Source organism: Phodopus roborovskii, unplaced genomic scaffold, assembly GCF_943737965.1.
Source record: "Phodopus roborovskii unplaced genomic scaffold, PHOROB, whole genome shotgun sequence".
Classification (NCBI taxonomy): domain Eukaryota; kingdom Metazoa; phylum Chordata; class Mammalia; order Rodentia; family Cricetidae; genus Phodopus; species Phodopus roborovskii.
Window position 1 is genome coordinate 5,088,230 of NW_026125554.1, and position 24,453 is coordinate 5,112,682.

Here is a 24,453-nt window from a genome sequence, read left to right on the forward strand (position 1 = left end):
TTGTCTTCTTCGTGGCTGTATGACGTCCCAAAGCCACACATACCTTTGTGTTCTACCCAGGCATTTCGGTGGTCCTAGCTGTGTTGTGACATGGGCCCCACATCTGCCTGAGGTTTGGCTTTGAAGGGCAGAAGAGCAGTGTGGGGCACTGTGAGGGGACTGCACAGCTGTGTTCTGTCGTGTCCCCCCCCCGCCCCCCCATCGTCCTCCCGTGTCTCCCCCCCCCCCCCACCCGTCTGTTGCAAAGTCCAGGAGGCTGAGTGAGCAGATAAGGGTAGGAGGGAAGCAGCTGCTTTGAGGGCCTCGGGATGGGGGACAGCCAGTGCAGAATCATCTGTCTACCTTATTGAGATGCAAAGTGAAAATCTTGTCTGTGGCATTCCCTGGCTGTTAACACATTCAGGCCCAGGGAATAGGCTTTGTTACTGGAACCGGTTCCTTCTCTGGGCTGCATCTCAGCACACACACCCCTCCCCCATTACTTTTCCTTGTGACCTCGACAGAGGAGGATGGTGAGAATCAGCAAAGAACTTGCTGTCCACAGGCACCACACTCACATGAAAAATAAGGATTAATCTTGCGGGGTGGGGGGACAAAAGTCAAAAACAAAAAACAGGTCAGACAAGCAAGGTGGATAACCTGACCCTTGCCTCTTTCACTGCTAAATAATTATCCAGAGCATGGCCATGAGTAAACCTATTGGCATCTGAAGACGCATTTAGCCAGGTATTATGGCACAGTTAATTAGTTAATTCCTGAACTCGGGGAGGCAGAGATGGGAGGGTTGTGAGTTCAAGGCCTGCCTGGTGTCAATAGGGAATGACATAAGGCTGTTAGTGAAGGAAACACAGTTGCTCAATCCAGGGTCTGGAATGCTTGGTGCATGCAGTCACTGAGCATTGCTGAGCATCTTGTTTTAGAAGACAAGTATATGGCATTGACTGTGCACGTCCCATATTTCCTGTCTCTGTATGAGAATCTCAGAGCTCCACTTTCAATCCAGAGGGGAGTATTACACAGCCATGAAAAGGGCCCAGGCAATGAGGGATTCTGGGCAGGTCCTCACCCCTCCTACCCCCGAGGTCAGCCACTTGTGCCTCAATCTGTCCAGAGGAGTGCACTCAAGGCTCAGGCAGCCTTCGAAGACAAACATGAGAGATGCCTTCTAAGAGGGCTTTGAAGATTGAATAGGAGTTACTTAGGCCCCATAGCTTGTTGGTCAGATTGTAAACATTCCAGAAGCCCGGGCTTAATTTGGCCCCTTCCTTGGTTGTTTTCTCCACTTCAGAGCTCAGGTCCCATCATTCTGCCTTCTTCAACGTCCTCGCTATCAGCTATCATTCCCCAGCCCCGCAACAGTCCGATTGCTGGCTGGTGAGCCCTAGAACACACCTGACTCTACCTCCCAGCGCTGGGGTGACCAGTATTTGCCAGCACACCTGGCTTTTTGTGAGGGTGCTGGAATTTGAACTCAGGTCCTCATACTTACACAGGGGCTGTGCCCACTAAGCTGTTTCCTAAGTCGCTGAGTGACCTCAGAGGACAAACCCTTCTCTGGATTCAGTGGTCGCTACACCCTACCACCCATTCCCCACAGGCAGCATCAAGGACAAATCCACACTGAGGTCGGACGAATCTTCCTTTAATACAAAGTTGGTTTATCTACATACAGGGCAGAGCCCACTGCTTCTGCCCCCAAAAAACGGCACGGACAGAGCTGACCTGCTCTACACCTGTTCCAGGGGGTCCGATGCCCCGCAGTGTCCCGCAGTCCTGGGGATCAGGCCCTCCATTTGGGGCACAGAGGCCACAGGTAGACAAGGACGCTCCTGGTGGCCAGGGCTGGACCAGTGTCCTTGGTGGCCTGTCCCTGCAGTCTGGCCCAAGTGCCCCCCAGCTTCACCCTCTGTTTCTGATATGTTTGAAGATTGATTAAAAATAATAAAGAGGGAAAAGAAGAACTAAAAGTGTGCCACTCACACAGGGACAAGGGACACCTCATAGGCTCAGTCCCACACTCGCACATAACCGCCACACGACAAGCTGTGAAAAAATAGGCCTCCCGTGGAGGTGCACATGGGGATCTTGTTTGTTTTTCAAAGTTTGACTGGCACGATTTTGTTTCTTCTTTAAAAAATGAGAAAAAAAAATATACACTATTTAAAAAAAAAGAAAGAAAGAAAGAAAACGTCACCCACAGGCAGGGGGGAGCATTGGCGTAGAGCTCGGCCATGGGGAGCGGCGTCTGCGCTCCTCTTTGCTCTCACCCCCCCCCCTCCCTGGAACCTCGTTTGGAATCAGAAGGGAATGAGGAATGTGCCGAGTTCAGAAGGCAGCGGCCAGCAGCACTGGTCCCGAGAAGCTGGGCCTCCATGCCCTGCGGGGCCTGGGTCACATCCGGGAACGTGGCATCGGGCAGGGCCCATGGCTTATGTTGCATAATGATCAAAGCTGCCCAGGTACTCCAGCGCCGCCTGGAAGCAGAACTGGTACTCGTCCTGTAGGGCAGAGGAGAAACTGAGGCAGGCACCTGCTGCAGCGACCCCAGGGTTCCCAAGGTGGGGAAGCCTCCTCAGTCCTCGGCCTCTGTTGTGGATTATTATTTTAACTATGTGAAAGGTGTTACACTTGTTTCTGCTGCCTTTGTTTAATTATGTAAAGGTGTGTTACTGCTTCACCTTGCCTATCTAAGGCACCTGACTGGTGCCTTAGCTGAAAGGCTAATAGCTGGGCAGGCAAGATATCAGTGGAGCTGGTAGGCAGAGAGAGTAAGTAGGAGGAAGAATTTAGGCTCAGGAGAGAACAAAGGAGAAAAAGAGGGACTTCCTGGGGCCAGAAGCCAGGCAGCCACCAGCCATCCAGACACAAGGCAGGGCTGGAGGGATGGCTCAGCAGTTAAGAGCACTGGCTGCTCTTCCAGAGATCCTGAGTTCAATTCCCAGCAACCACAACCATCTGCAGTAGAATCTGATGCCCTTTCTGGCATAAAGTCATATACGTAAATAGAGCAATCATATACTTAAATTAAATCTTAAAAAAAAAAAAAAAAAAAAAAAAAGCCGAGGCAAAACAAAGATGAAGAGAAACAGGTTAAGTTATAAGAGCTAGCAAGAAACAAATATATGATAAAGTCAAGCATTCACAACTAATATTAAGTCTCCATGTCATAATTTGGGAGCTGGTTAGGGACTCCTCACCAATAAAAAGCCTGGTAAAGGCCTCCATTTCCCCACCTGTACCCAATATCACTGGATTCAAGATCTGTGGTCCAGAGCCAGAAATCTGACCAACCCCAAACCTGCAGGGCTAGGAGCAGGGGTGATGAGAAGGGAAACCAAGGCTCCACATGCAAGGGCATCTCACACACAGACTCATACCTCCGTCTGCACCATGGCGGGCCTCTGGGTCCGAAGCACCTTCACTGTCTGGAAAATGTCTACCACGCCCTCGTAGCGCATCCGCTCCAGCACGATACTCAGGGTGATGAACACTCCTGTCCTGCCCACTCCAGCACTGCAGGGGGAGGGGATGTGCAGTCACAAGTCGCCAGCCCTCCCTCTCCCTCCCATCTGAGCCCAAGTGTGACGCTCACCTGCAGTGCACGGAGATGGGCCCATCCTGGCCAAACTGCTCCTTGGTCTTATGCACTTGGCCAATGAAGTCGATGAAGCCTTCGCCTGACTTGGGCGCACCCTGCTCCGGCCAGTCCGTAAACTGGAACTGTCGAACGGTCCGGGACTGGCCATCCTGGGAGGGGGACAGCCTGGTCACAAACCCCTTCCACCATCTAATGGTGTCTTCCACACAGACACTGTGATCACTGCCACCAGTGACTTCGCCATCCAACATTCAAGATGTTACCATGGCCACTGGCCACCCAAGCAGCGAATCACAGCACAACTCTCAAAGCTGCCGGTAATCACCAAAATCCAACACCCCTCCCAGCAGTGCCAACCTGCTCCCACTGCTTGCTGGAGGCCTCTCCTGAGCATGCCCAGCCACTGCCCACCTCACCATGTACTTGGTGGCTCTTGTTTCACCTGAGTGTCTGTCTGTCTGTCCTCAGCTACTCAAGGCTCAGCCTGGCTGCTGCTACCTCCTTCAGGCCCTGTCCTGTCACCCATGACCCTCTTGCATGGGTTGGGGCCGTACTCCCTCCCCTGACATGGTCCTAAGGCTGCCGGTGGCCAGCAAGAACCATTTGCCCACCCTCCTGCCTCAGGGGCCACCGGGCCGGACTTTCAACATGGACATTGTAGATTCAAACCCAAGTCATCATGTCCTCCCAGCTGCCACAGCCTGTCCTGTACCACCACTTACCCGGGCATCTGTGACCTTGAACTCACGCAGAATGTACTGTGGCATGTTGTACTCCGCCATCGGGTCCACCACGAAGTACTGGTAGCGGGCAGAGCGCTCAGCTGGCCAGTACTGGTGGCATTTCTCCTGTGGGGCAGAGGGCGGGTCAGTGCCATGGCCCTGCATGTGACCTCCCTGTCAGGCCTAATGCACACTCACCCGGCCCATCTCTCGGAGTTTGGTGAGCATTACAACGATCGTGGAGTTGTTTTCCCACAGTGCACGCCAAAAGTCCTCTGTGGTCTCTGCCAGAGGCCCTTGTGTCGCAATGTAGGCTTTCTGCTGCCTGGAGGGTGGGGGGAGAAGCATGAGGGTCAGAGCCATGTTGCCTTGAACCTGCTCTGCCAAGCCCCTCAGCTTCCAGGTGAAATTCAAACCCCTCGGGACACTTCGAGACACACACCCTCCATTCACTCTCCAAAACCATCAGACACTCAGCTGGGCAGATAGTTTTCTCACCCCAGCCAGAACTCACATACACACATATTCTTGGGCCTATCTGCACAAGAGAGGGCATCATCTTCCAGGAAGAGTTACAGGCTTTGTAGAGCCCCGTGGGTGCTAGGCACCAGAGCCAGGTGGGCCATCTACAAGAGCAGTCAGTGGTCTAATTACTGAGCCACCTCCCGGCCCCAGACCAGACTTTAATTTCAGCTCAGTGTCACTGAGGTGACCTTTGATGTTAAGGTCAGGCGTGGTGCCAGAGCGGAGGTTCGGTGGGCAGAGCTTGCTGTATAGTTCAATCCCTGGTGCTGGAGATGGGGTAGCTGAACAGCTCTGAGGATCAAAGCTCAGCCAGTGTGGCATCTGAGTGAGAACAGCCTCACATGCTCAGGTCTCCAGTAGGCAGAACTACTGGAGAAGGATCAGGAGGTGTCACTTAGGTGGGCTTTGAGGGTCTAGAGGGCCAGTTCTCTCTGCCTCTAATTTGCAGATAAGATGGAAGATCTCTGCTACTCTTCAGCACCTTGCCTACCTGCCTCCCAGATGGTTACAGACTGACCCCCACCCCTACCTCTGCCCCCAACCCTGAACCCTGAGCCCAGGATAAACTCTTCTGTAAGTTGCCCTGACATCCCATCCAGTAATAGAAGAGTAACTAAGGCAGCCAGTCAAACATACTTGGCAAGTTTCAGGCCAGTGAGACACCACAGCTCATTAAACAACATGCTGAGGGAAAACACACACACAGACGCATGCACGCACGCACGCACCTCCCCCAATCAAATAACAGAAAATAAAAGCCAGGAGGTATAGGCTGAGGATGGAGGCCCCTGAAGGCAGGACCAAGTCACCTGTAGCCGTCAATAAAGCTGGCATTAATGTAGTCAGAGCCCTCCACGCCACGGATAGGCTGAAGGCAGACTCGCGAGCTCTCGTATGGCAGGATGTTCACCAGGCGGTTCTTAAACTTGTTGCAAGGCAGGCTGGCGGTGATGAAGCGTGAAGTGTGCGCCTTGGAGCTGGCGAGCCTCTGTGGGGATGAGAGGCAGACTGTCAGGGCAAAAAGTGGGAGAGCTGCACGGAGGGTCCACCATATTAATTTCAGTGATTAGGTAAATGTGGAGGTCAGAGGACAACTTGTGAGAGTCAGTTCTGGGGCTCAAATGCAGGTTGCCAGGCTTGGTCTCCTGCACTCACCTTGAACTCCAGCTCCATGCCTGTGACGTGCTCGCCAGGCTCCACCTGGGCCAGCTTCTGGATGTAGGTGTAGAGGCTGCGTGCAGGCACCTCTGTGTTACCGCAGCCCACAGCCTCCAGCAGCGCCTCATGGATGAAGCTGTACTGATCCTCCGTCTGCACCATGTAGTTGCGTTGAGACCGCATGAGTGTCACGTGTCCATACACGTCCACCGTCTTCTCTGTCTTGATGCGCTCCAGCATGGCATCTATGACGATGAAGCAGCCAGTGCGGCCCACGCCCGCGCTGTGGGGACAGATACCACAGTCAGGACACAGGACAGGGAGACAAGACCGGAGGGGGACAAGCTGGAAAGGAGACAAGATAGGAGGGCGCTGTGCGCACCTGCAGTGGACCACGATGGGTCCAGCGTCAGGCGGGTTGCAGGTCTTGACTCTGCGAAGGAATGCCAGGAAGGGTGTGGGGTACTCGGGCACCCCGTGGTCTGGCCACGCTGTGAACTGGAAATGGCGCACCTCACGTTTCTCACTCGAGCCATTCTAGGGACCAGAGGGACAGCACCCTGTCACCGTATGCTGAGTGTGCTCAGCACACCTTAGTCCACACTCTGCTGATTTAGGAGCTTTTATAGGGTGTCACCCACTGTGCCCAGACTGCACTGGCCACAGCCTGGGGCCACTCAGTTCCCCTTCTACACCTTCCGTCACCTAGAAATACACCAGCCCCATGCTCACTCCAGGAGTCACCACCCTGCTGTCAGGCCTGCAGCTCCCCAAGCATGGTCCTCTCAGCTTCCCCAGTCCCCCTTCCTCCTGCATTCCTCCAATGCCGGGTTCCATCCTGAACCAGGCCTGGGATGCTCAGATCTCCCGCAGGCCCTCTCATGACACAATGGCTGGCTATTCCTTCCCATGTTCCACCAACAGTCACATCCATTGCACAGTGGAAGTACACTTGTGTGACGGGTGGCTTAGGTTAGCATGCTCACATGTGTGACTGAACTCACAGAGCTCCTTCCTGCCACATGGCCACTCAGCTGTGTGCCACGTGGTGTTGTGGGCCCTAGGCCCCTTCACCCCAACAAACTTGCAATAGATTGCATCATGTCAGAATCGCTGGACTGAGCAGATTCAGCTACACACCAAGAGCAGCCATCATTCAAGATGTGCAGAGATAGATGACCTTGTTCCTCCCTATCAGGACGGGACTCTTGGGTGGCAGAAGCAGGCGGGACCATGTTACAGACCCTGCACGTGGTGGCCAGGGTGTGCCATACTGCCAAGCCAGAAATCTGGGCTGGCCTTGTCCTACTGTGGCTGCTCACAACGAGGCTGTCCTTTGCTCACATGGGTTTGTAACACCTCCCTTACCCAGGCCATACCTTGTGTAAGGAAAAGGTCCTGACACAGAAAGTGGCCAACTCCATTGTGTCCAGCAGGGTGACCTGGATGAAACCATAAGTCTCTGTACCTCGGTTAGGCCAATACTGGTCACATTTGATCTGTGTCAAGATGAGGGAGAGGTAAGTTAGGAAGGTTGGCCAGTACCCCGGGGAACCGGGGGCAGGCGCGGGGCCAGGTCCTGCCTGTGGCACCTCACCCGTGATTTCTCCTCCAGCCGAGTCATCATGACCACAGTGGCCGACCGCTGCTCCCACACCATTCGCCAGAAGTCCCCAAAGGTCTCGGGCAGGGGCCCCTGTGTGGCGATGTATGCGTTCTGCCGACGGTAGCCATCCACATAGTTGGCATTGATGTAATCACTACCCATGATGCCTGCAGCCGGGCAAGGTGCCAGGAACAAGCTTTGTAGGGGCTGCCCAACTCACTCTCTGACCACCCAACACACTCTGTGTCCACTGTGGCAATGGGCTTCTGTGGCTCTGCTACACTGGCCCTGCAGCCACCTGGGGCTGTATCTTTCTCTACTGAGCCTATTGTAGCAGTCACTCCAGTTTGTCACACACCTGTCACTATGGTACCCCTCCCCCAAACCATGACAACCCCGAGCAGAGGCTGGCACAGGCTAGGTGCCCAGGCAGAGCCCACCACAAATGTGCAGCCTCCCCCCACACCTTCGAGGGGCTGCAGGATGACTCGAGAGTGGTCGTAGGCGATGACATTGGCGTAGCGGTTCTTCGGCTTGTTGGCCTCCAGGTTTGAATGTTCCCAGGTGAACTGCTGCCCGGGGTCGATGGACTACAGGGGAAGGGCAGGCTCAGGCTTGGCAGGGTCAGGGTGCTGGGTCAATGGGGTTGGGGAATCAGGCCAGGCGAGCCCATGCAGTGACCCCAGCTCACCTCATACTCTTGTGAGAGCTTGAGGCTGTCATTGGCTTTGAGTCTCTCCATGTGCTCGGCCATGTCTGCGATGGGGATTGGTGGGTGGCTAAGCATGCCTGTCAGGAGATGAGTGGGTTGTTGGGTCAGTGGGTGCAGACAGACTGGAGTGGTACCCCTGCTTCCCACAGGATGAAGCATGGCACACGAGAAAAGCAGATGCAGCTGGTGCGGCTCAGAACATGGATGCTGCTCTTCCCGAGACCTCCAAACGGGTGCAGTGTGTGTTGGGCTGTCCCGTTTTCTATGTGTCTTGAAAGTGGCTGGGGTCTCACATCCTGGTGTGGAGACTCATCAGATCCCAACAATAGCATCAGCCAGGAGACTATAGGGTGGAGGGAACCCACCAGCTGCTAAGACCCTGAGAGACCCCGCAACTCATTCAATGGCCGCCTATCATCCAGCTGTGTGTGGCCCTGCCAGCCAGTCCAGGGGAACCAGGCCCTGGCCTGTGAGGTGCCAGGGCCAGGCGGGCAGTGGGCAGCACAGAATGGACATGTGGACAGACACCAGGACAGGGGAGACGAAGGTGAGACAGATGAGAGGAGATGCGGACATCCCAAGTGACATCTCAGTTGCCCACAGAGACAGCAAAAACAAACTGACCATGGGGAGTCCCCGTCCTTGCTGGCTGCAGCAAGTGATGGGGGGGGGGAGGGGAGGGAGGGAGAGAGTGCAGAGCAGGGCAGTGGTAGTTAAACACGAGGCTGTCTACTTGGTGAGATGCAGCTGAAGGGCTGGTGGTGGGACCTGGGCAAGTCTGTAGCCACAGAGGGAAGCTCAGGGCGTGGCAGGTGTGTGGACCCCTCCCAAGGCCAGTGTGGAAATTGGCCAGGATGACCCTTGACCCCATCCCTGAGGGCCATTACTGTGTGTGTGGGGAGGACAGACCACTGCCTCCCTGCCTAATTTGGTTTGTTTCTTCTGACATTTTTGGCAGCCACAGAACTGGCTTCACAAGGCGATCAGGGCCCTGCTTATTCAGGGGGTAGAGGAGGCCCTGCAGCCCCCATCCCCGTCATCTCTGGCCCAGGGCCAGTGCACACCTGGTGTCTGGAAGTTGATGCGTCGCATTTCCACAGGGTCCTTGGGATGATGGGGGGCGAGGTCAGCGTTGTTCAACAAGCACTTGGTGCGGGGCTCAGAGTCCTTGCGTTTACTTTGAGGAGAATGAGGGGACAGATGGGCCCATGTCAGCACCACCCTGCACGCAGTGTGCACCCTCAGGGACATGTAGCCAAGGCAGGGAAGAGGCCATTTACACTGAACCCTAATCTTATGGAGCCTTGATCCCAGACTGTGTCTCAAATAAGCCTAGATGAGCCCCAAATCCAGATGGAGCCTCAATCCCAGATGAAGCCCGATTCTAGCTAGGGCTCAAATCAGAACTAAGCTCTGATCCTAGGCCCTTGCCATGCACCCCACTCCACCCACTGTCATCCTAACTCAGACCAGTCCTCACCTATCAGGTTTGCTGTCCACAGGCCGGATGCAGGTGAGAGAAGAGAAGAGAACACCAAGTGAGATCGTGCAGGTTAGACAGTGCCCCATCAGCGACTAGGGTGGCTTCGACCCTGCTGACCCCCAGTCTCTGGCAAGTGGGGCCTGCCGCTCATGTCTGGACCCTACTCCGAGGAGGCTCACCATGGCTTTCTCTGGGGAAGGGGTGGTGGTCCCTCACCTAAGTGGCTACACACCCCACATCTCCCACCCAACACTCCCCACCCCCACTGCAGCGCTCACTTCTTGTACAACAGGATGGCGATCACAATGCAGATGATGAAGACCACAGCCAACACAGGCCCAATCACCCAGATGAGGCCTTCCTCCCCATCCACGATGGGCTGGGGGTCCGGGTTGTCCAGCTGGAAGGGGTCTGAGAAGGGACTGGCCGCAAATGTCTGCAGGAGAGTGGTAGGGGAGGGGCTGCCATCAGAGCTGGCCACAGATTGACCTAAAACCTGCCTGCTCCCCCAGCTGGTCTGATGCCTTCCGCCTCCCGACTCCTGCTTCTTTGCAGCACACAAATGATGGAGTTCCTTTTCTGCTGTGCTCCTACCATCCTTCCAAGCCCCCCTCCAAAGAATGAGCCCTCGGGATCCCCCTCTGCTCAGGCCTATGCTGGGCTTGGGGGATCAATTCAAGTCAACCTCACTAAGAGGTCCACCTTGTCCACTAGCTGAGTGGGGTGACTGGGGCAAGCCATGCGTCTCCTGTGTTTGCATTTCTGTACTCCCCCCCCCCCCCCCCCCGTAGGTAGAAAGGTCTAACTGGGATGTTGGCAGATACCACGGAGGACTTACAGGTTCATTCTTCTGCAACACGGCAAGCACAAAAAGGACATAGCGGTGGCCTGGCTCCAAGCCACGGTTGTCAAAACCACCATATTGCTTCTGGTTCCCAGGATGGAAGACAGCTGGCAGGATGGGGAAGCGGGCAGCAATGTAGGGCCGAGGCACCTCCAGTTGGCGCGAGTGGCGCAGGCTGCGCCTCTGCAGCCGGGAGATGTCCTGGATGAGCTGTGGAGACAGCATAGCGGCTCAGAGCTCCTGGGATAATAGGCACACAGCCTAGCTGTGTGCAGGCTTGGGGGCGGTGCTGAGCTCACCTCCTCCAGATCCATGTCCTCAGGACTACCTAGGAGTATCGGGAACTGACCGCCACGGGACTTGCGTAGTGGTACCATCACGATGAAGTAGTTCCTGTGGAGGGAGCTTTGATGGCACCTGTCCCCAGCCAGGCAACACCCATATCTCCACATCCTGGTTCTTGGCTACATGCCCTTTGCTAACTTCACAGTGAACTCCTGAGTATCCCTCAAAGCCCAAGTTTAAGTGCCTACATACTCTTACACCCCTTTTCCCTTGTTCCCAGGGAGCACCTCTAATTCCTCACTGGGGACTCCTAGTTAGGTTCCCCCACCAGCCTAAAAGCACAGCAAATCCTCACAGAGGTTCTAAGGTTGCCCAGCAAAGAAAGGGTCAGGCTTTGTGGGGACTGTCCCATGAGGTAGGGTCATGTGACCCTTAACATCTCAATAAGCGAGGCACAGGGAGTATGTGGCCTGAGTCACACAGTGACTGACAGCTAAAGGAACAGGGTCACCAGGGAAAAGGTGGGCATACTGAACGGTCACAGGGCTCTGGCCGTCGGGCAGGTAGACCACGATGAAGCCATCATTGTCGGGCTTCGGGGCAACACTAGGTTTGCCACTGAGCATGTTGAAGGCGGTCCTGGCAGTGACGGTCTGCTGAAGGCCACCCAGACTGCTGCCACGGTTGGTGAGCACAAAGTTATAGAAGGTGTGAGGCTTGAGGTGCGTGATCAGCTTCTTGGTGGTACGGCCATCCACATCCAATGTGAGCCCATTGTACTGGATCTGTGGATGGGACTGGCTCAACAAGGGCAGCTCAGAGCCTGTAGACCCCAGCTGAGCTCAGAACAAGCTCAGGCTGCCTGTCCTTATGACTAACCTTGACTGAGCCCCATCCCAGGCAGAGCGTCAATATCATCCCAATCCTGACTGAGCCCCAGTCCTAGACCGAACTTCAGGTCCAAACTAAGCCTTGATCTCCGGTCAACCTTCAATCTCAACTAAGCCCTGAAGCTAGACTGAGAACCAATCTCGTTGTTCCATGTAGTCCCTAATGTTAAGCTCCAATCCTGATTGGGCCTCAACCCCACACAAAATCCTGGCTGCAGGTGGAACTCCTGGCTGAATACCAGTCTGGACCGAGCAACCCAAGGTGAGCCCCATCGCTGAATGAGCCTCGATCCCAAACAGAGTACCAACATTGACTGACCCTCTTCAGTCTCAAACCCACTTGGGTCCCAGACTCTTCCTTGACCCCAAACTGAGCATCAATCTCAAACTAAATGGTGATTCCTGACTAATCCTAGATGGAGTGCCACTGGCCTTGACTGCTGATGCCAGCCTGAGCCTGGATCTCATTGTGGCTGTGGTACCTTATAGGGGGTGGGTGAGTTGTAGTTGTCAGGAAACTCCCAGCTCAGCAGCACCGAGGTCTTCATGATCATCTTCACCTTGAAGTTTTTGGGGGAGACTGCAGGTGGCGGCAAACAGGGGGGAGAGAGAGAAGAGAGGCGGAGTGAGCGCCAGGCGCAGGTCGAGGGGCGCATGGGGCGGCCCCTGTTGTCCCTGTGGTCCGCTGTGCCCTCGGCCTTCCTGCCTGGCCCGGCCCTGCCTGCCCTGTCCCCAGTGCCTGCTGCTGCAGAGACGGCGCCGCTGCGGAGAGAAGCGGGAGGGGCGTAGCCTCCGTGGGCGTGGCCGCCGAGCCGCATCCCACCTGTGCCGATCGGAGCCTCGGGCGCCTGGGCTGAGTCCGCGGAGGCCGAGACTTACCTGCGGGGAGGGGCGGGCCGGGGCCGGGGCGGCGCCTACCTGAGTCCCGCGCGAGACTGTAGCGCAGCGGGGGTGAGAAGGGGCCCGGGCCGCGGCGCGTGTGCGCGCGCACGCGCAACTCGTAGGCCGTCTCCGGCCGCAGCCCCTGCAGCGTGAGTGCTGTCTCGGCCCCTGGCTCGGCCGCGGCCGCCAGCTCCGTCTCGGTCGCGGGCCCGGGGGCGCCGGCCTCTCGCACGGATACCGTGTACTTGACGATGGCGCCGTTGCGCTCGGCGGGCACGGGCGGTAGCCAGCGCAGCAGCACCGAGCCCGCGGACGCATTGCCCGCAGCCCCCAAGATCTGTGGGAAGCCACGCGGGGCGTCTTCGGGGATGCTCAGTGCCGCCGCAGCCTCCTCGCCTAGCCCCGCGCGGCCGCGCGCCGCCAGCCGGAACACGTAGGTGGCGCCCTTGTGTGCAGGCGCTGCGAACCGCCGCTCCCACGCCGCTAACTCCAGCGTGGCCGGGGCCGCATCTTCACGCCCAAACTGCAGGCGGTAGCCAAGCACAGGGTCCTCAGCCGCGTCCGCGGGGGGCTCCCAGCGCGCCAGCAGGCTGCCCTCGGGGGTCTGCTGCACCGACAGGGTGGGGCGGCCCAGCACTGCGGAGGGAAGGTCAGTTGCCCAGCAGCTAGAGCCAGCCCGGAGCCTCAGCTGGTGCCATTCAGCACCTCCACCCCTGATCATGCCCCCAGCCCTTAAGATCTAGGTTTTTAAAGGTGCATTTTAGGAAGGACTTCTTTTAAGCAAAGGCTTGGATTCCAGGGTGGGGCACGCGGGCATCTTTTGAGCACCCTTTCAGCACTGGAAGCCCAACGCCCACATTCTAGCTGAGAGACAGCCACATGTATAGTAACCAGGAACCTCTGAGAAACCCATGCCTTTCCTCTGTAGGGCACACCTGCCTGGTGTATCTTTACACTACACAGGCTTGAGAAACATGGGAATTGCCCTGGGCCTTGTGGAGCCAAAGGCCATGCAGTAGGCAGTCTCCTACCTGCTCCCTTGGTCACCACCACCTTTGGCTTGCTGCGAGCGCCATCGCCTTTCATGGTGTATGCGGCTACTGTGATAGAGTAGGCAGTCTCAGGCTGTAGGTTGGTGATCACCATTTCCTGTAGGTGTGGATGAGGGGGGGCATTAGCAATGGGGCAGGCTCTGTCCACCCTCTCCCCTAAGACAATGATGAGACAGATGCCTCTAGTCCACACAGGCGGTCATGCTGGTGAGGGCATGCACATCATGCAGTGTCCACACTCTTGTCAACAACACACATCCTGGGCCATACTGTCACCACCAGGTCCCCAGCGCCCATTCTCATGGCAGCCGCCGCCACGGTAGTGTGAGCAGTCATCCCCTCTTGCCCAAGGCCCTCCAGGGCTCCCCTCTTCTGTGGAGTCAGTTAAGGCCTCCCTCCCCACAGGCCACCAGGCCCTGCTCCCCACCCCCTCTTGCTCCCTCAGCTCCAGCCACAGGGAGTCCCAGTATTCCTCTCAGGCCAGATCCTAACCAGCTAGGGCCTTTGCATGGCTTGGCCTCCCTCTGAGTCCACTGGATTATCAGAGATGCCCACGACCAAATTGAAAAATATTAGTTATACTATCTGGAATTTTGAAAGCCAGTTATGAAATGAAGTTAAGATGCAAACTGCAAACTTAGAATCAACACTGAGAAGGCAAAAGAGGCTGGCTGTGGAGGTGCAGGCCTACAATTCCAGCCAACTCTGGAGTCTGAGGTGAAGGACTGGGAGTCAGAGGCCCACACAGGCTATAGAGTGAGGCCTGTGTCAGACACGACCCCCCCCCAGTGGAAAGCCTCACTCTTCCCACGATGTGGACCAACCTATGCTTGGGGCTCTCTCTCCCCTATACAGGTGCCAGTGTGACGTTTGTTTACACAGCACCTCAGATAACAGGTGTTCGAGTACATTGGGTCCTGTTGCCCTTGGACATACCCTCTTCCTGAGGACTCAGGTCAGCCTTGGCCACCATTGCATCCTAAGCCCACAGCAACTCAAAACTGGTGACTAACATGGCTCGCATACAACCTGTGCACATGCGCAGTGTGCACCCTTGCAGGAAGGTAGGCAGAAGCACAAATGCACACACAGCATGCCTGGAAGCTGAGTTCTCAGGAGCACAGGAGTGGGGGAGGGGACAGAACAGCCGGCAGGAAGGACAGAGGGCCTCCCTTGCCTGGCTCCAGCCAGGCCAGGTCAGTGGCAACTTTAGACCTTGTCTCCTGTCAACAGGACTGAGAGCAGCCCAGAGACAGGCAGTGCCTTCCCTGAGGGCACACAGCAATTCCATCCTGCTCTGGAGCCACCTCTGATCACTCTGGTATGCCAGGCTGGCAGCTGTCCTTCCCCACCCTGAGTCCATCAGAATCAACAGAGGGCATGTGGGGGATACGGGAGGAGACCTTGGGACCACAGGCGTGCAGACTGCACAGTGAGGGCAGCAGGATGGCCTGGGAGACTACTTACATATTCAGCAGTGTCGTCCATCTCCCACTGAGGGGGAGGCGGTGGCAGGGAAGAGAGGAGGGACGTGAGAAGGGGGCCAGCAGTGGAGTGGGTAGCAGAGAGGAGATAGTGACCAGGCGCCCCTGCCACCCCAGCCATGCCCGCCCACCTGGGCATCTGCCAGCATGATGTCCTTGATGCGCGGTGGCCCACGGGCCTCGGCGCCTTCCATGCGCACATAGTGGACCTGGTAGCCGCGGATCTGCCCGTGCTGCCGGCCGGGCGTGGGCGAGCGCCACAGCACTCGGATGGCCGTGGCGTTGAGCGCCTCCGCCTCCACCTTCCGCGGGGGCGCGCTGGGCACTGGCGGGCAGGAGGGGGGCGGCGGGGCTGTTACCAGGGCGACAGGCCCTGCCCCGAGGCCAGGGGACTGGGCAGCTGCTGGCCCGGGAGGGAATGGCCCCCTCCAACCCCCTACGTTCCCAGGACCTGCTGCTGTACCACTCAAGGACCAACCGAGGTCCCCTCTCCAAAGCCCCATTCTTAGCACTTGTCCCTCTCTGAACTGATACACATCTCTGGGGTCTACATTTAGGGAAACAGACCTGCAAAATCGAATTTGTGCTCTCAGGTGATTACAAAGCTGGGACACGCTAGGTAGTCAATCCAAACCCATTGACCCCTGGTCTGCTAGACTGAGATCGTGTTTTTCAGCTTGTCATCAGATTCAAACCCTCCCTCCCCACGCTGGGCATTGACAGGACTTCACTCGATGATGCTCGACTTCTAGCGTGTAGCTCCTGTAGCTCATGCTGTCACATGGCTTTCCCACTTCAAGCTACCTGGACTCTTTAACAGGCCATCGTGGGTATGTTTGGTGGAGGTGGCCGCCTGCCTCCAGGCAGGATGATGCAGGGCCACCGAGAGTCTAAAACTCGGGTGAAGGAGGCCACCTTAGTGGCTCACCCTGGGATGGAAGGCGCCCCAGGCTCAGGCCACCTGTGGCGAGGACCCCCGAGGTGCGGCTCACTCCTGGCTTCCTGGCTCCTGCTCTGACCCCAGCTCGTATGCGGGTGCAGCCCTGGGTCCGGCCAGGGCTGGTGCTTACCGTCTTCGTCGGTGCGGACGACCACGGGCGAGCTCTCGGGCCCTGGTCCCACCTCTGTGTAAGCCACGGCGGTGACACGGTACTCCGTCCATTTCTCCAAAGCTTCCAGAAGGATCTGAGTGGTGGTCGGGGGTATGTTGTTCACCTCCTTGGGGTCCGGGTCCTCTGAGCCCAGCGGTCGGTAGCGGATGCTGTAGCCCACCAGGGCCCCGTTGTGAGTTTCTGGCGGTGGCGGGCGCCAACTTACCAATATGGCCGTGGAGCGCAAGCTGGTGCACTTAACGTCTTGAGGGGGGGCTGACGGTTCTATTGGGGAAAGCGTGGGGGCGGGGAGGTGGGATGGGCGGGGAGGGCAGGGACAGAAGATGGGAAAGAGAAAATAAAAAGATGATAACAAAACAGAACGAACCAAAGAGAAATCGAACCCAAAAGAAGCGGGTGTCAATCAAAGGTGAGATGGGCGGGTGGGCGGGGCTGGGAGGGCTGGCCAAGAACTGCTGCACTAGCTTTGGGAAAGTGACTGCCAGGTGCACAGTATGTCTCCAGCGTGAAATAAGGGTGGTGGTGAAGGCTCTTGCCACTGGGCTCCGCTATGTGCCTGAGACCTACTGTGTGTTTATTAGATACCTATTGTGTGTCATGAAGATAATACAGGCTTCACGGGATAGAGTAAGCCTACTTTGTCTGGCACCATGACAAAGGAAGCCACAATAAAAGACCCACATACTAAGGACCTACTGTGTGCCAGTTACTTGCCACAGACTTCACAGAATAAGAAAATAGTTTTCCAGATTCATACTATGTGCTTGGCACCAAAAGGGGAATCATACTAAGCACCTACTGTTTGCTGGGACACTTGTCATATCCTTCAGAGAATGGCAGAAGCCTATTCCTTGCATACCTACTATGGGCCAAGCACACACCAGGAACTCCATACAATAATACACAAAAGAATGTACTTTAGCCAGACACCTGCTGTGTGCTAGGCACCACGATAAGGACTGCAGTTGAAACTCTGGTAACTAAGTACCTACTATGTGCCAGGTACCCCACAAGGACTTCAAAGAATGGGAACAAAATCACCTACTGCCTCCATACCTACCATGCCAAGTGGGGAGAAGCCCTACACACAGGTACATATTATGTGCAAGCTGTTTGACAAGGGCTTCACAGACTACGAGAAAAACATGTGCTATTGAAGGCCTACTCTGTGCTGGATATTTGCCAAGGTGATTAGCAACCAGATTAACAGAGTCCTGCTATGCTGAAGGTATCACACCAAGGTGTTTTACACAACAGCAGATTTACTTATTCCCTTTGTGCCTTGTATGGTGCTGAAGTATTTGGGGGTTAAAAAATACAGTTGTTAAATATTTTTGGGTTCATCTATTTACTAAACATTTGAGCACTAAGAACATCCCAACAGTCAACTCCAGACACCACTATCCTCTTGGCCCTACTCAAAAATGGGTGTCTTGAGCACCTGTGTGCCTGTTTGCATACCAGGTGTTTTACAAAGTAATATTAGAAGTGCTGAACATGTCCCATGAGACACCTATTGTGTGCTAGGCACTAGGCCATGTCCCTGAATACTGAACATCCACTGTGTACCAGCCAGGGCACCAGGCTAGCAGCCTTTATATGGTAAGCACTTACCTACACACTAGGCATTATGCTATTGGATATATTCGAAAGTCAGACTGCAAAAGCTAAATCACCTACTGTGTACCAGTACTGTGCTAGGGACTCTACTGAAAAGGTTCCAAACTTCAAACACCTACTGTGTGGTAGGCACCAGACTTTGGACTCTATAGAATATCAAGAACTTTTATATAATAAGCACCTACTGTGAGCTGAGAACTGACATAGCAGTCCCCACATATTAAGTACATACTATGTGCCAGACTCTAGGTTAACAATTCCTGCATATTAAACACCCACTGTGTGAGGGGCATTGAGCTAATAGGCTATATATGTCAAACCTTCAATGTGCCAGGCACTGGGCTAGTAGTACTCATACATTAAATATTTAACTGTAAGCTAGGTACCGACTGGGCTACTAGTGACCACACATTAAATACCTACGATGTACTAGGTATTACACCAGGGGCTTTACTGAAAAACAAGAACAACCTCCACTTGTTAAATCCCTACTATGTGGGCATTGGACTAATAGTTCCCACATATTAAACACCCACTGTATGCCAGATATTGGAGTAACGTCTCCATATATTAAATGCCTATTGTGTGTCAGGCATTGGGCTATTATACCCTGTGAAACATTAAGAGCTCTCATCTATTGGGCACCTACTGTGAGTCAGGTAGTATTAGGAGCTCTAGCTTAAGCACCAATGGTGTGACAGTCCATGCTGTAGGTACTTTAGAGTGATGATCACACACTAGAATGGTTGCAGTACCAGGGCCTTAGCAGGTACTGCGCTAAGCCATCCCTGATCATTTTCAGATCAACAAGTTACAGATATAAGCACCTACTGTGTGTCAAACACCAAGTTAACTTCCTTACAGCAGATGGGACTGAGTTCTTACTGAAGATGAAGAGGCTTGCAGAACTGGCAGAGCCCAATGTGCTAGAGACCTACTGTGCATACAGCATCAGATTTAGCTTGTCTCCAATGGCTGATGGCTTTCATTTATGATTATGTTCTAATCTGGATTTAAACTTCAGATAACCCTTAAAGAGCACCTACTATGAGTTGGGCAGGACATCAGAACTTTGCTCCAACGGCAACTCTACTGTATACATCAAGGGCCCTGGTGAACATTTGTTTGTAGCCCTACTATGGGCCAGAGGCTAGCCTGTGGAAATTACTGATAATATATGCCATGCACCTACTGTGCATCCAGCATCCGATGTCCTTTTGGGGCTTGAAATGGGTCCTGACACAAGCTCTCTGTAGCCTTGTCTGCTGGGTATGGGGGAGGCTCCCATACATGACCCACGGCCACTCAGCCATCACCCCTGAACCTGCCTCAGGCCTCAGATAGGAAACCCAGCTTCAAAGCCCACTGGTCCAGCTGCTGCGATTGGCTGTATACCCTCTAGGTGTCAGACTCTATCCCATGCACTTACTATTAGCTCTGAATCCCCCTGGAAGCCCAGGGGCAGATCTCATTTTGCAGGCAGTGACAGAGTCTCAGAAAGAGCAGGTGCTGACTTAGCCCATACATACAGCACAGTTTGGACTCAGGTGGCTATCAGTCATGGTGGTCTGGCCTTGAGCTGGGGACCACAGACCTCAGTCTATACAGGTGGCAGATAGTCTGCCCTGGCTTTCTGGGCAGCTCACCAGCAGTACCTGAGTCTGGAATCTAGTCAGTGTTGCTGTGTGCATTCTCTGACCTTTTATGTTAGGACCTAGAATCAACCACAGCTTCATCCTCAAAGATGGTGGCTGCTGTGGCCCTGGGAGTGATCTCCAGCCCAACTCCCTGAACACTAGATAGTAGCCACGGGATGGGGTGGGGCCCATTTCTTGACCAGTCACCCCAATCCAAAGTGCCCAGGGGTGGGAGGGAGTCAGGCAGGGGCGATGGAAACAAAATGAAGCCACTAGGGGATGTGCTGGAAGGGTGCTTCCGCTGCAAATGGGAGGAAGATAAAGTGATAAAAACCAAACCAAAATAATAAGAAGTGAAGGTGATGGTGGCGATGATGGAAAAAAAATCATAAAAGAAAGACAGACAGACAGACAGACAGACGCCTCACAGAGACGCCCGGTCTTTACCTACCTTCCACTCCTTCAAGGGCTAACTTAACGGACTTTCTTACGAGAGGGAACGGCGCCGGCTACAAGGCTATGAGCTCTTGGTGGCCCATGGCCAGGAGAGCCACTCTGCAGCTCCCAGCTGGCAGGGGATGGCGGGGTCTGGGGACACCCGCAGTGGCTAGCGGGCAGACCTGCACCTACCCTTGAGAGGGCCTAATGAGCCCAGAGCCCTGGGGACACGCCTGGCCCTGGGTTTCGGGGTGAGAAGTGGGGAGCCCGCTCCCCCACTCCCTGTCCTGGGCCGCCCTGGAGCGAACATGGCTGGGCCGAAGACGCTTTCTGGGTGACTTTGGAGGTCACGACCTTCACAATCCAGCCCAACCTGCATGGTGTCTCAGGAGGGGACATGTACTGGAAGCTGGACAAGCATGTATAGTGTCCAGTCGGGATCGTTTGGAGGTCCCTCTGGGCTATATGTATGGCCCAGAGCAGGCAGGGGACATACAGGGTGGGCCGTGTTTGTGAGTCGATTGAGACCGGCTGATACTCACCTGTGGGCCACCTCTACTGGCCGCTCGGTGGCCCCAGGCCACAGGCCACCCTCACTGACCTCCACCTGACAATCACCGCCTCAGAGCCACCTGGTGCTCAGAGCGGGAGGGGGGTTGGGGGTGGGCACAGGCTGGCAGAGGGACGGAGCCTCTGTGGTTCTTGCCCTCGGAGAAACCCTGGCCCAAGTCTACATCATCCTTGAGGGACCCAAGGCCCACGTGTACACACATGGGGAGTGAGGGCACCATGCTGCAGATGCTTCAGGAACCACATTTGGTGGCTACATGTGACTGGCTGAGAGGGGTAGGAGAGGTGCAGGGAGCCACAGCAGCAGAGGCTGTGCCAGCCAAGCTGAGCAGAGCAGGCAGGGTATGAGGCAGTTCCAAAGGGGCCATGAGGCCTAGCTGAGTGGTGGGAATGGCGGGTGGAGACATTAAGGCCACCATGTGGCGCAGAGACAGCAACCTAGTAACAGGTGACTCATCTGTGACAGGGGACCAGGCAGGCACAGCAAACTGCTTTAGGGACCAGAGACCCTATATCAGGGGACACACATGCCCCCCTCCCCACTAGTATAGCTCTGAGCAACTGGGCCACTGGGGACCCTATCTTGAGGCTTACAGAGCCATGTTCCTTGTGAGGCAAGAAGAGCTGAGAGGGACATGATAGTAGCTGTCATCCTGGGCCCTTGGGGGTGATAGCCTTGGGGCCCTCCAGGGACCTTCTGGGGACAGGACTGGTCCCACATCCAGGGAGAGTAGGAAGGAACCAATGGCTGAGTGGCCATTCTGTGCTGGTCTCATCCCCATGGGGAGACCCACCCTGCTCTGGGGAAACTGAGGCACAGCAGGCAGACATGGCCAAGGCTGAGGCAGGCCAGGCGGGAGGCACCACCCCACCCCCACCCAGGGACTCAGGCCGGGTCAGTGGCCACTGCACTCCCCCTCCTCCGTCCCCAAGGACAAGGCGCCAAGAGACACGTACTGGCCTGCAGCGTGCGCTGGCGCACGACCGCGGTGAAGGCGCCCAGGCCCTGCGGCGAGCGAGCCGCCAGCCGGAACGCATACTCCGTGTTGGGCTTGAGGTCCTCCACCACGAAGGCAGTGGTTGGGTCGAAGGTACGGCCCACCTGAGAACGGATGGGGTGGGAGCAGACAGAGGGATGCAGGAAGAGACAGAGATGATGAAGGGAGACAGAGAGGGACAGAAACAGAGACGGATGACAAGAGACAAGGTGGGCAGAGGGAATGGACAGGACAGATGGAGAGGCAGGGGGGTAAGTAAGAAGCCAGTGCTGACCAGAGGCCATGGTGGCCTGTGTGGCTCGCCCAACCCAGCTGTCCTCTCCCACCCACCCAAGCCCAGGTACCTCTCGGCCTCGGTCGCCCTCCCGGAAGAGCAGCTCATACTTAATGACACTCTCCTGTCTTGGTGCACTCCAGGAGAGCCCAATGCTAGTCTCTGACTTGGCCTCTGCCCGCAGGTTCATGGGCTGGCCAGGCACTGGGGAGAAGCACACATGAGGGAGGGGCAAGGTGGGGATGGTCAGCCTCCACAGGCTGCCTGACTCACCAAGGGAACTCCAACCCACACCAGGCTCCTGACATAGCTGCCTGCACAGCTCAGGATGCTTCCAGAATCAACCACTGTTTGTATTCTCCTGGGAGCATCAGTCCGCTGAAGTCACCTGCCTACCCTTCTCTTCCAGCAGAGAGGGACAGTGCTAGGGACGTGCTGCCCTTCCTAATTACTGCAGGGAAAGGACAAATGGAAATTGCCTGGGCCTGGGCATTTATTTTCACCCATTCTTTTCTTTTGACAGGGGTCTCAATGTGTAGCCCAGGCTGGCCTGGCATTTATTTGCAGGGTACCATGTCGCCCTCAAACTCCCACAGATCCTCCTGCCTCTGTCTCTCCTGCCAGTGAAAGGGTTCAAGGTGTGGTACCACTTATGTCTAGGAAGGAACACTACAATGGCAGCGTGTGTGGGGTCTCCTCCCCAGTGAGTGTGGGGGAGGGGGTGTCTGGCAGTCAAGAGATAAACAGATGAGCTGGCCTTCAGGAGGCTGCGCACTGGGATCCTGTCCATTTTGTCTCTAGCACAAACCCATGGCAGGCAGGCATGTGGGGACCTATACCCCAGACCTCACCTCCCTGCTGTGTCTTGACCTGGATGGGGTCTGACAGCGGCCCATCGCCCACCGAGGTAAAGGCGAGCACGCGTACGGTGTAGGTCTCGTCCTCCAGCAGGCTGCCCACGGTAGTTAGCAGGCTGTCATCCACGTTGTGCTTCTGCCAGTTGCCCACAGGGTGCTCAGGCTCCATGGTGTAGTAGACACGGTAGCCACGGATCAGGCCATTGGGCTCCACTGGCTCCTCCCACTGCACGATCATGGTGGTGGCACTGAGCATGCGTGCCTGAACATTCCTGGGAGCGCTGGCTGGTGCCTGCTCGCCTGTGCGGGTCACCACTGACTCGCTGGGGGGACCCTGGCCGATGGAGTTAACAGCTGACACCCAGATCTCATACTCGGAATTGGGGCTCAGGCCGCCGATGCTGTAACGTGTGGTGGTGATGTCCTCTTTGATCTGATATGGCCCATCCTGGCTTTTGGACTTATACTCAATTACGTAGTAGGAAACAGGGTCGGGGTTGCCTGAGTCCCATGTGACGGTGATACTGGTGGCGGTGTTCTCCGTCACCACGGGAGTCCCAGGGGCTTTGGGGAGAGCTGCAGGAGGGAGGTAGGATGACTCAAGACCACACACCCACCTGAGCCTCAGTTTCCTTAGCAAATACACAAGCCTCACAAGTCCACCCATCTCATCTCATCATCCATATTTTCAAAGCTTTAAAATAAAGCTTTATTAGAACATAACTATGACACTGGTAATGGCCGACTTTCACACTACCATGTTAGATAGGACTGGACACAGTAGTTAAGGTAAGGCTATTTACTTCAAAAAATAAAATTACAGGGTCTTAGGTAGCCCAGGCTAGCCTTGCACTGGCCCTCCTGCCCCACCTGCTAAGTGGTGGGATAATAGGCATGGGCTACCAGGACAGTATTTGCAAGCAGGTATGGTGGAGCTCATCTGTTATCTCAGAACTTGAGAAGCTGAGGCAGGAGGATGCCAATTCCAGGCCAGCCAGGGTTACCCAGTATGGCCCTATCCTGCCCCCAGCCTGTGAAAACAGAAGACATTTACAAAGAAACTATATCTCCCCATAGGAGTCATCTGTGTAGCCCTGGACCAGCTCTCTCTGTGGGCCAGGCTTTCAGTCACATAGGGCTTCCTGAGTTCCACTTCACGCCTGCAACACTGTCCCAAAACGGACGTGGGTACTGCCTTCCTCCGAGCTGTGGATCACATCAAGACACCCATGCCCCTGTCATTTCTACCTGTCAGCTGGGGTTTTATACCCAGCTGTTGTACCTCACACACCACAAGGCCTGGCGATTACACATTTAACCTCCAGCACAACCAACGGGCCAGTATCGACAAAGGCCAGTGTTTGAATTCAGCTGTACTGTATAGCCTCAATGTTATCAAAGATGAGATGTAAGTAAATGTGAGGCTACTTCAAAACACTTCATGTCATCTAAGTAAGTGGAGGGCCAGGACTCATGGGCCCTCCAGCATGGCCTTGGATTCTTGCTGAGAACTTAAGCACCAGGAGTCTCCAGTTCCCTCCCCTGAGCCCTAGGGCTTTGACACATTGTCTGAATCATCTGTTTAACTTTTAGACTTCCCACCAAACCAACCCCCTTCCCAGACCTGACCCTGATAGGAAACAGAGAGTTTCATTCTGGGGTCTCAATGCTTGCTGTGCAGCCTAAGCTGGCTTCAAGTCCCTGAT

The 24,453-nt window shown here is 55.4% G+C and overlaps 1 protein-coding gene across 1 annotated transcript in view; it reads right to left on the reverse strand.

Moving 5' to 3' along the window:
• Nucleotides 1–1,626: 1,626 nt before the first annotated feature.
• The window catches only part of Ptprs (protein tyrosine phosphatase receptor type S), a 61,257-nt gene continuing 38,430 nt past the window's right edge, over nucleotides 1,627–24,453 (reverse strand). The window contains exons 9-35 of the mRNA XM_051177603.1: nucleotides 22,742–23,323; nucleotides 21,961–22,094; nucleotides 21,576–21,720; nucleotides 16,312–16,617; nucleotides 15,373–15,566; nucleotides 15,225–15,251; nucleotides 13,737–13,854; nucleotides 12,742–13,341; nucleotides 12,306–12,403; nucleotides 11,465–11,718; nucleotides 10,948–11,041; nucleotides 10,643–10,858; nucleotides 10,083–10,240; nucleotides 9,802–9,813; nucleotides 9,386–9,498; nucleotides 8,301–8,398; nucleotides 8,076–8,199; nucleotides 7,601–7,776; nucleotides 7,383–7,502; nucleotides 6,386–6,540; nucleotides 6,001–6,286; nucleotides 5,655–5,833; nucleotides 4,519–4,645; nucleotides 4,321–4,446; nucleotides 3,593–3,747; nucleotides 3,378–3,513; nucleotides 1,627–2,498 (exon numbers count right to left, since the gene is read on the reverse strand). Coding sequence (XP_051033560.1) covers nucleotides 2,430–2,498; nucleotides 3,378–3,513; nucleotides 3,593–3,747; nucleotides 4,321–4,446; nucleotides 4,519–4,645; nucleotides 5,655–5,833; nucleotides 6,001–6,286; nucleotides 6,386–6,540; nucleotides 7,383–7,502; nucleotides 7,601–7,776; nucleotides 8,076–8,199; nucleotides 8,301–8,398; nucleotides 9,386–9,498; nucleotides 9,802–9,813; nucleotides 10,083–10,240; nucleotides 10,643–10,858; nucleotides 10,948–11,041; nucleotides 11,465–11,718; nucleotides 12,306–12,403; nucleotides 12,742–13,341; nucleotides 13,737–13,854; nucleotides 15,225–15,251; nucleotides 15,373–15,566; nucleotides 16,312–16,617; nucleotides 21,576–21,720; nucleotides 21,961–22,094; nucleotides 22,742–23,323 — 4,802 coding nt within the window. The 3' untranslated portion in view covers nucleotides 1,627–2,429. The remainder of the gene's footprint in view (nucleotides 2,499–3,377; nucleotides 3,514–3,592; nucleotides 3,748–4,320; nucleotides 4,447–4,518; nucleotides 4,646–5,654; nucleotides 5,834–6,000; nucleotides 6,287–6,385; nucleotides 6,541–7,382; nucleotides 7,503–7,600; nucleotides 7,777–8,075; nucleotides 8,200–8,300; nucleotides 8,399–9,385; nucleotides 9,499–9,801; nucleotides 9,814–10,082; nucleotides 10,241–10,642; nucleotides 10,859–10,947; nucleotides 11,042–11,464; nucleotides 11,719–12,305; nucleotides 12,404–12,741; nucleotides 13,342–13,736; nucleotides 13,855–15,224; nucleotides 15,252–15,372; nucleotides 15,567–16,311; nucleotides 16,618–21,575; nucleotides 21,721–21,960; nucleotides 22,095–22,741; nucleotides 23,324–24,453) is intronic.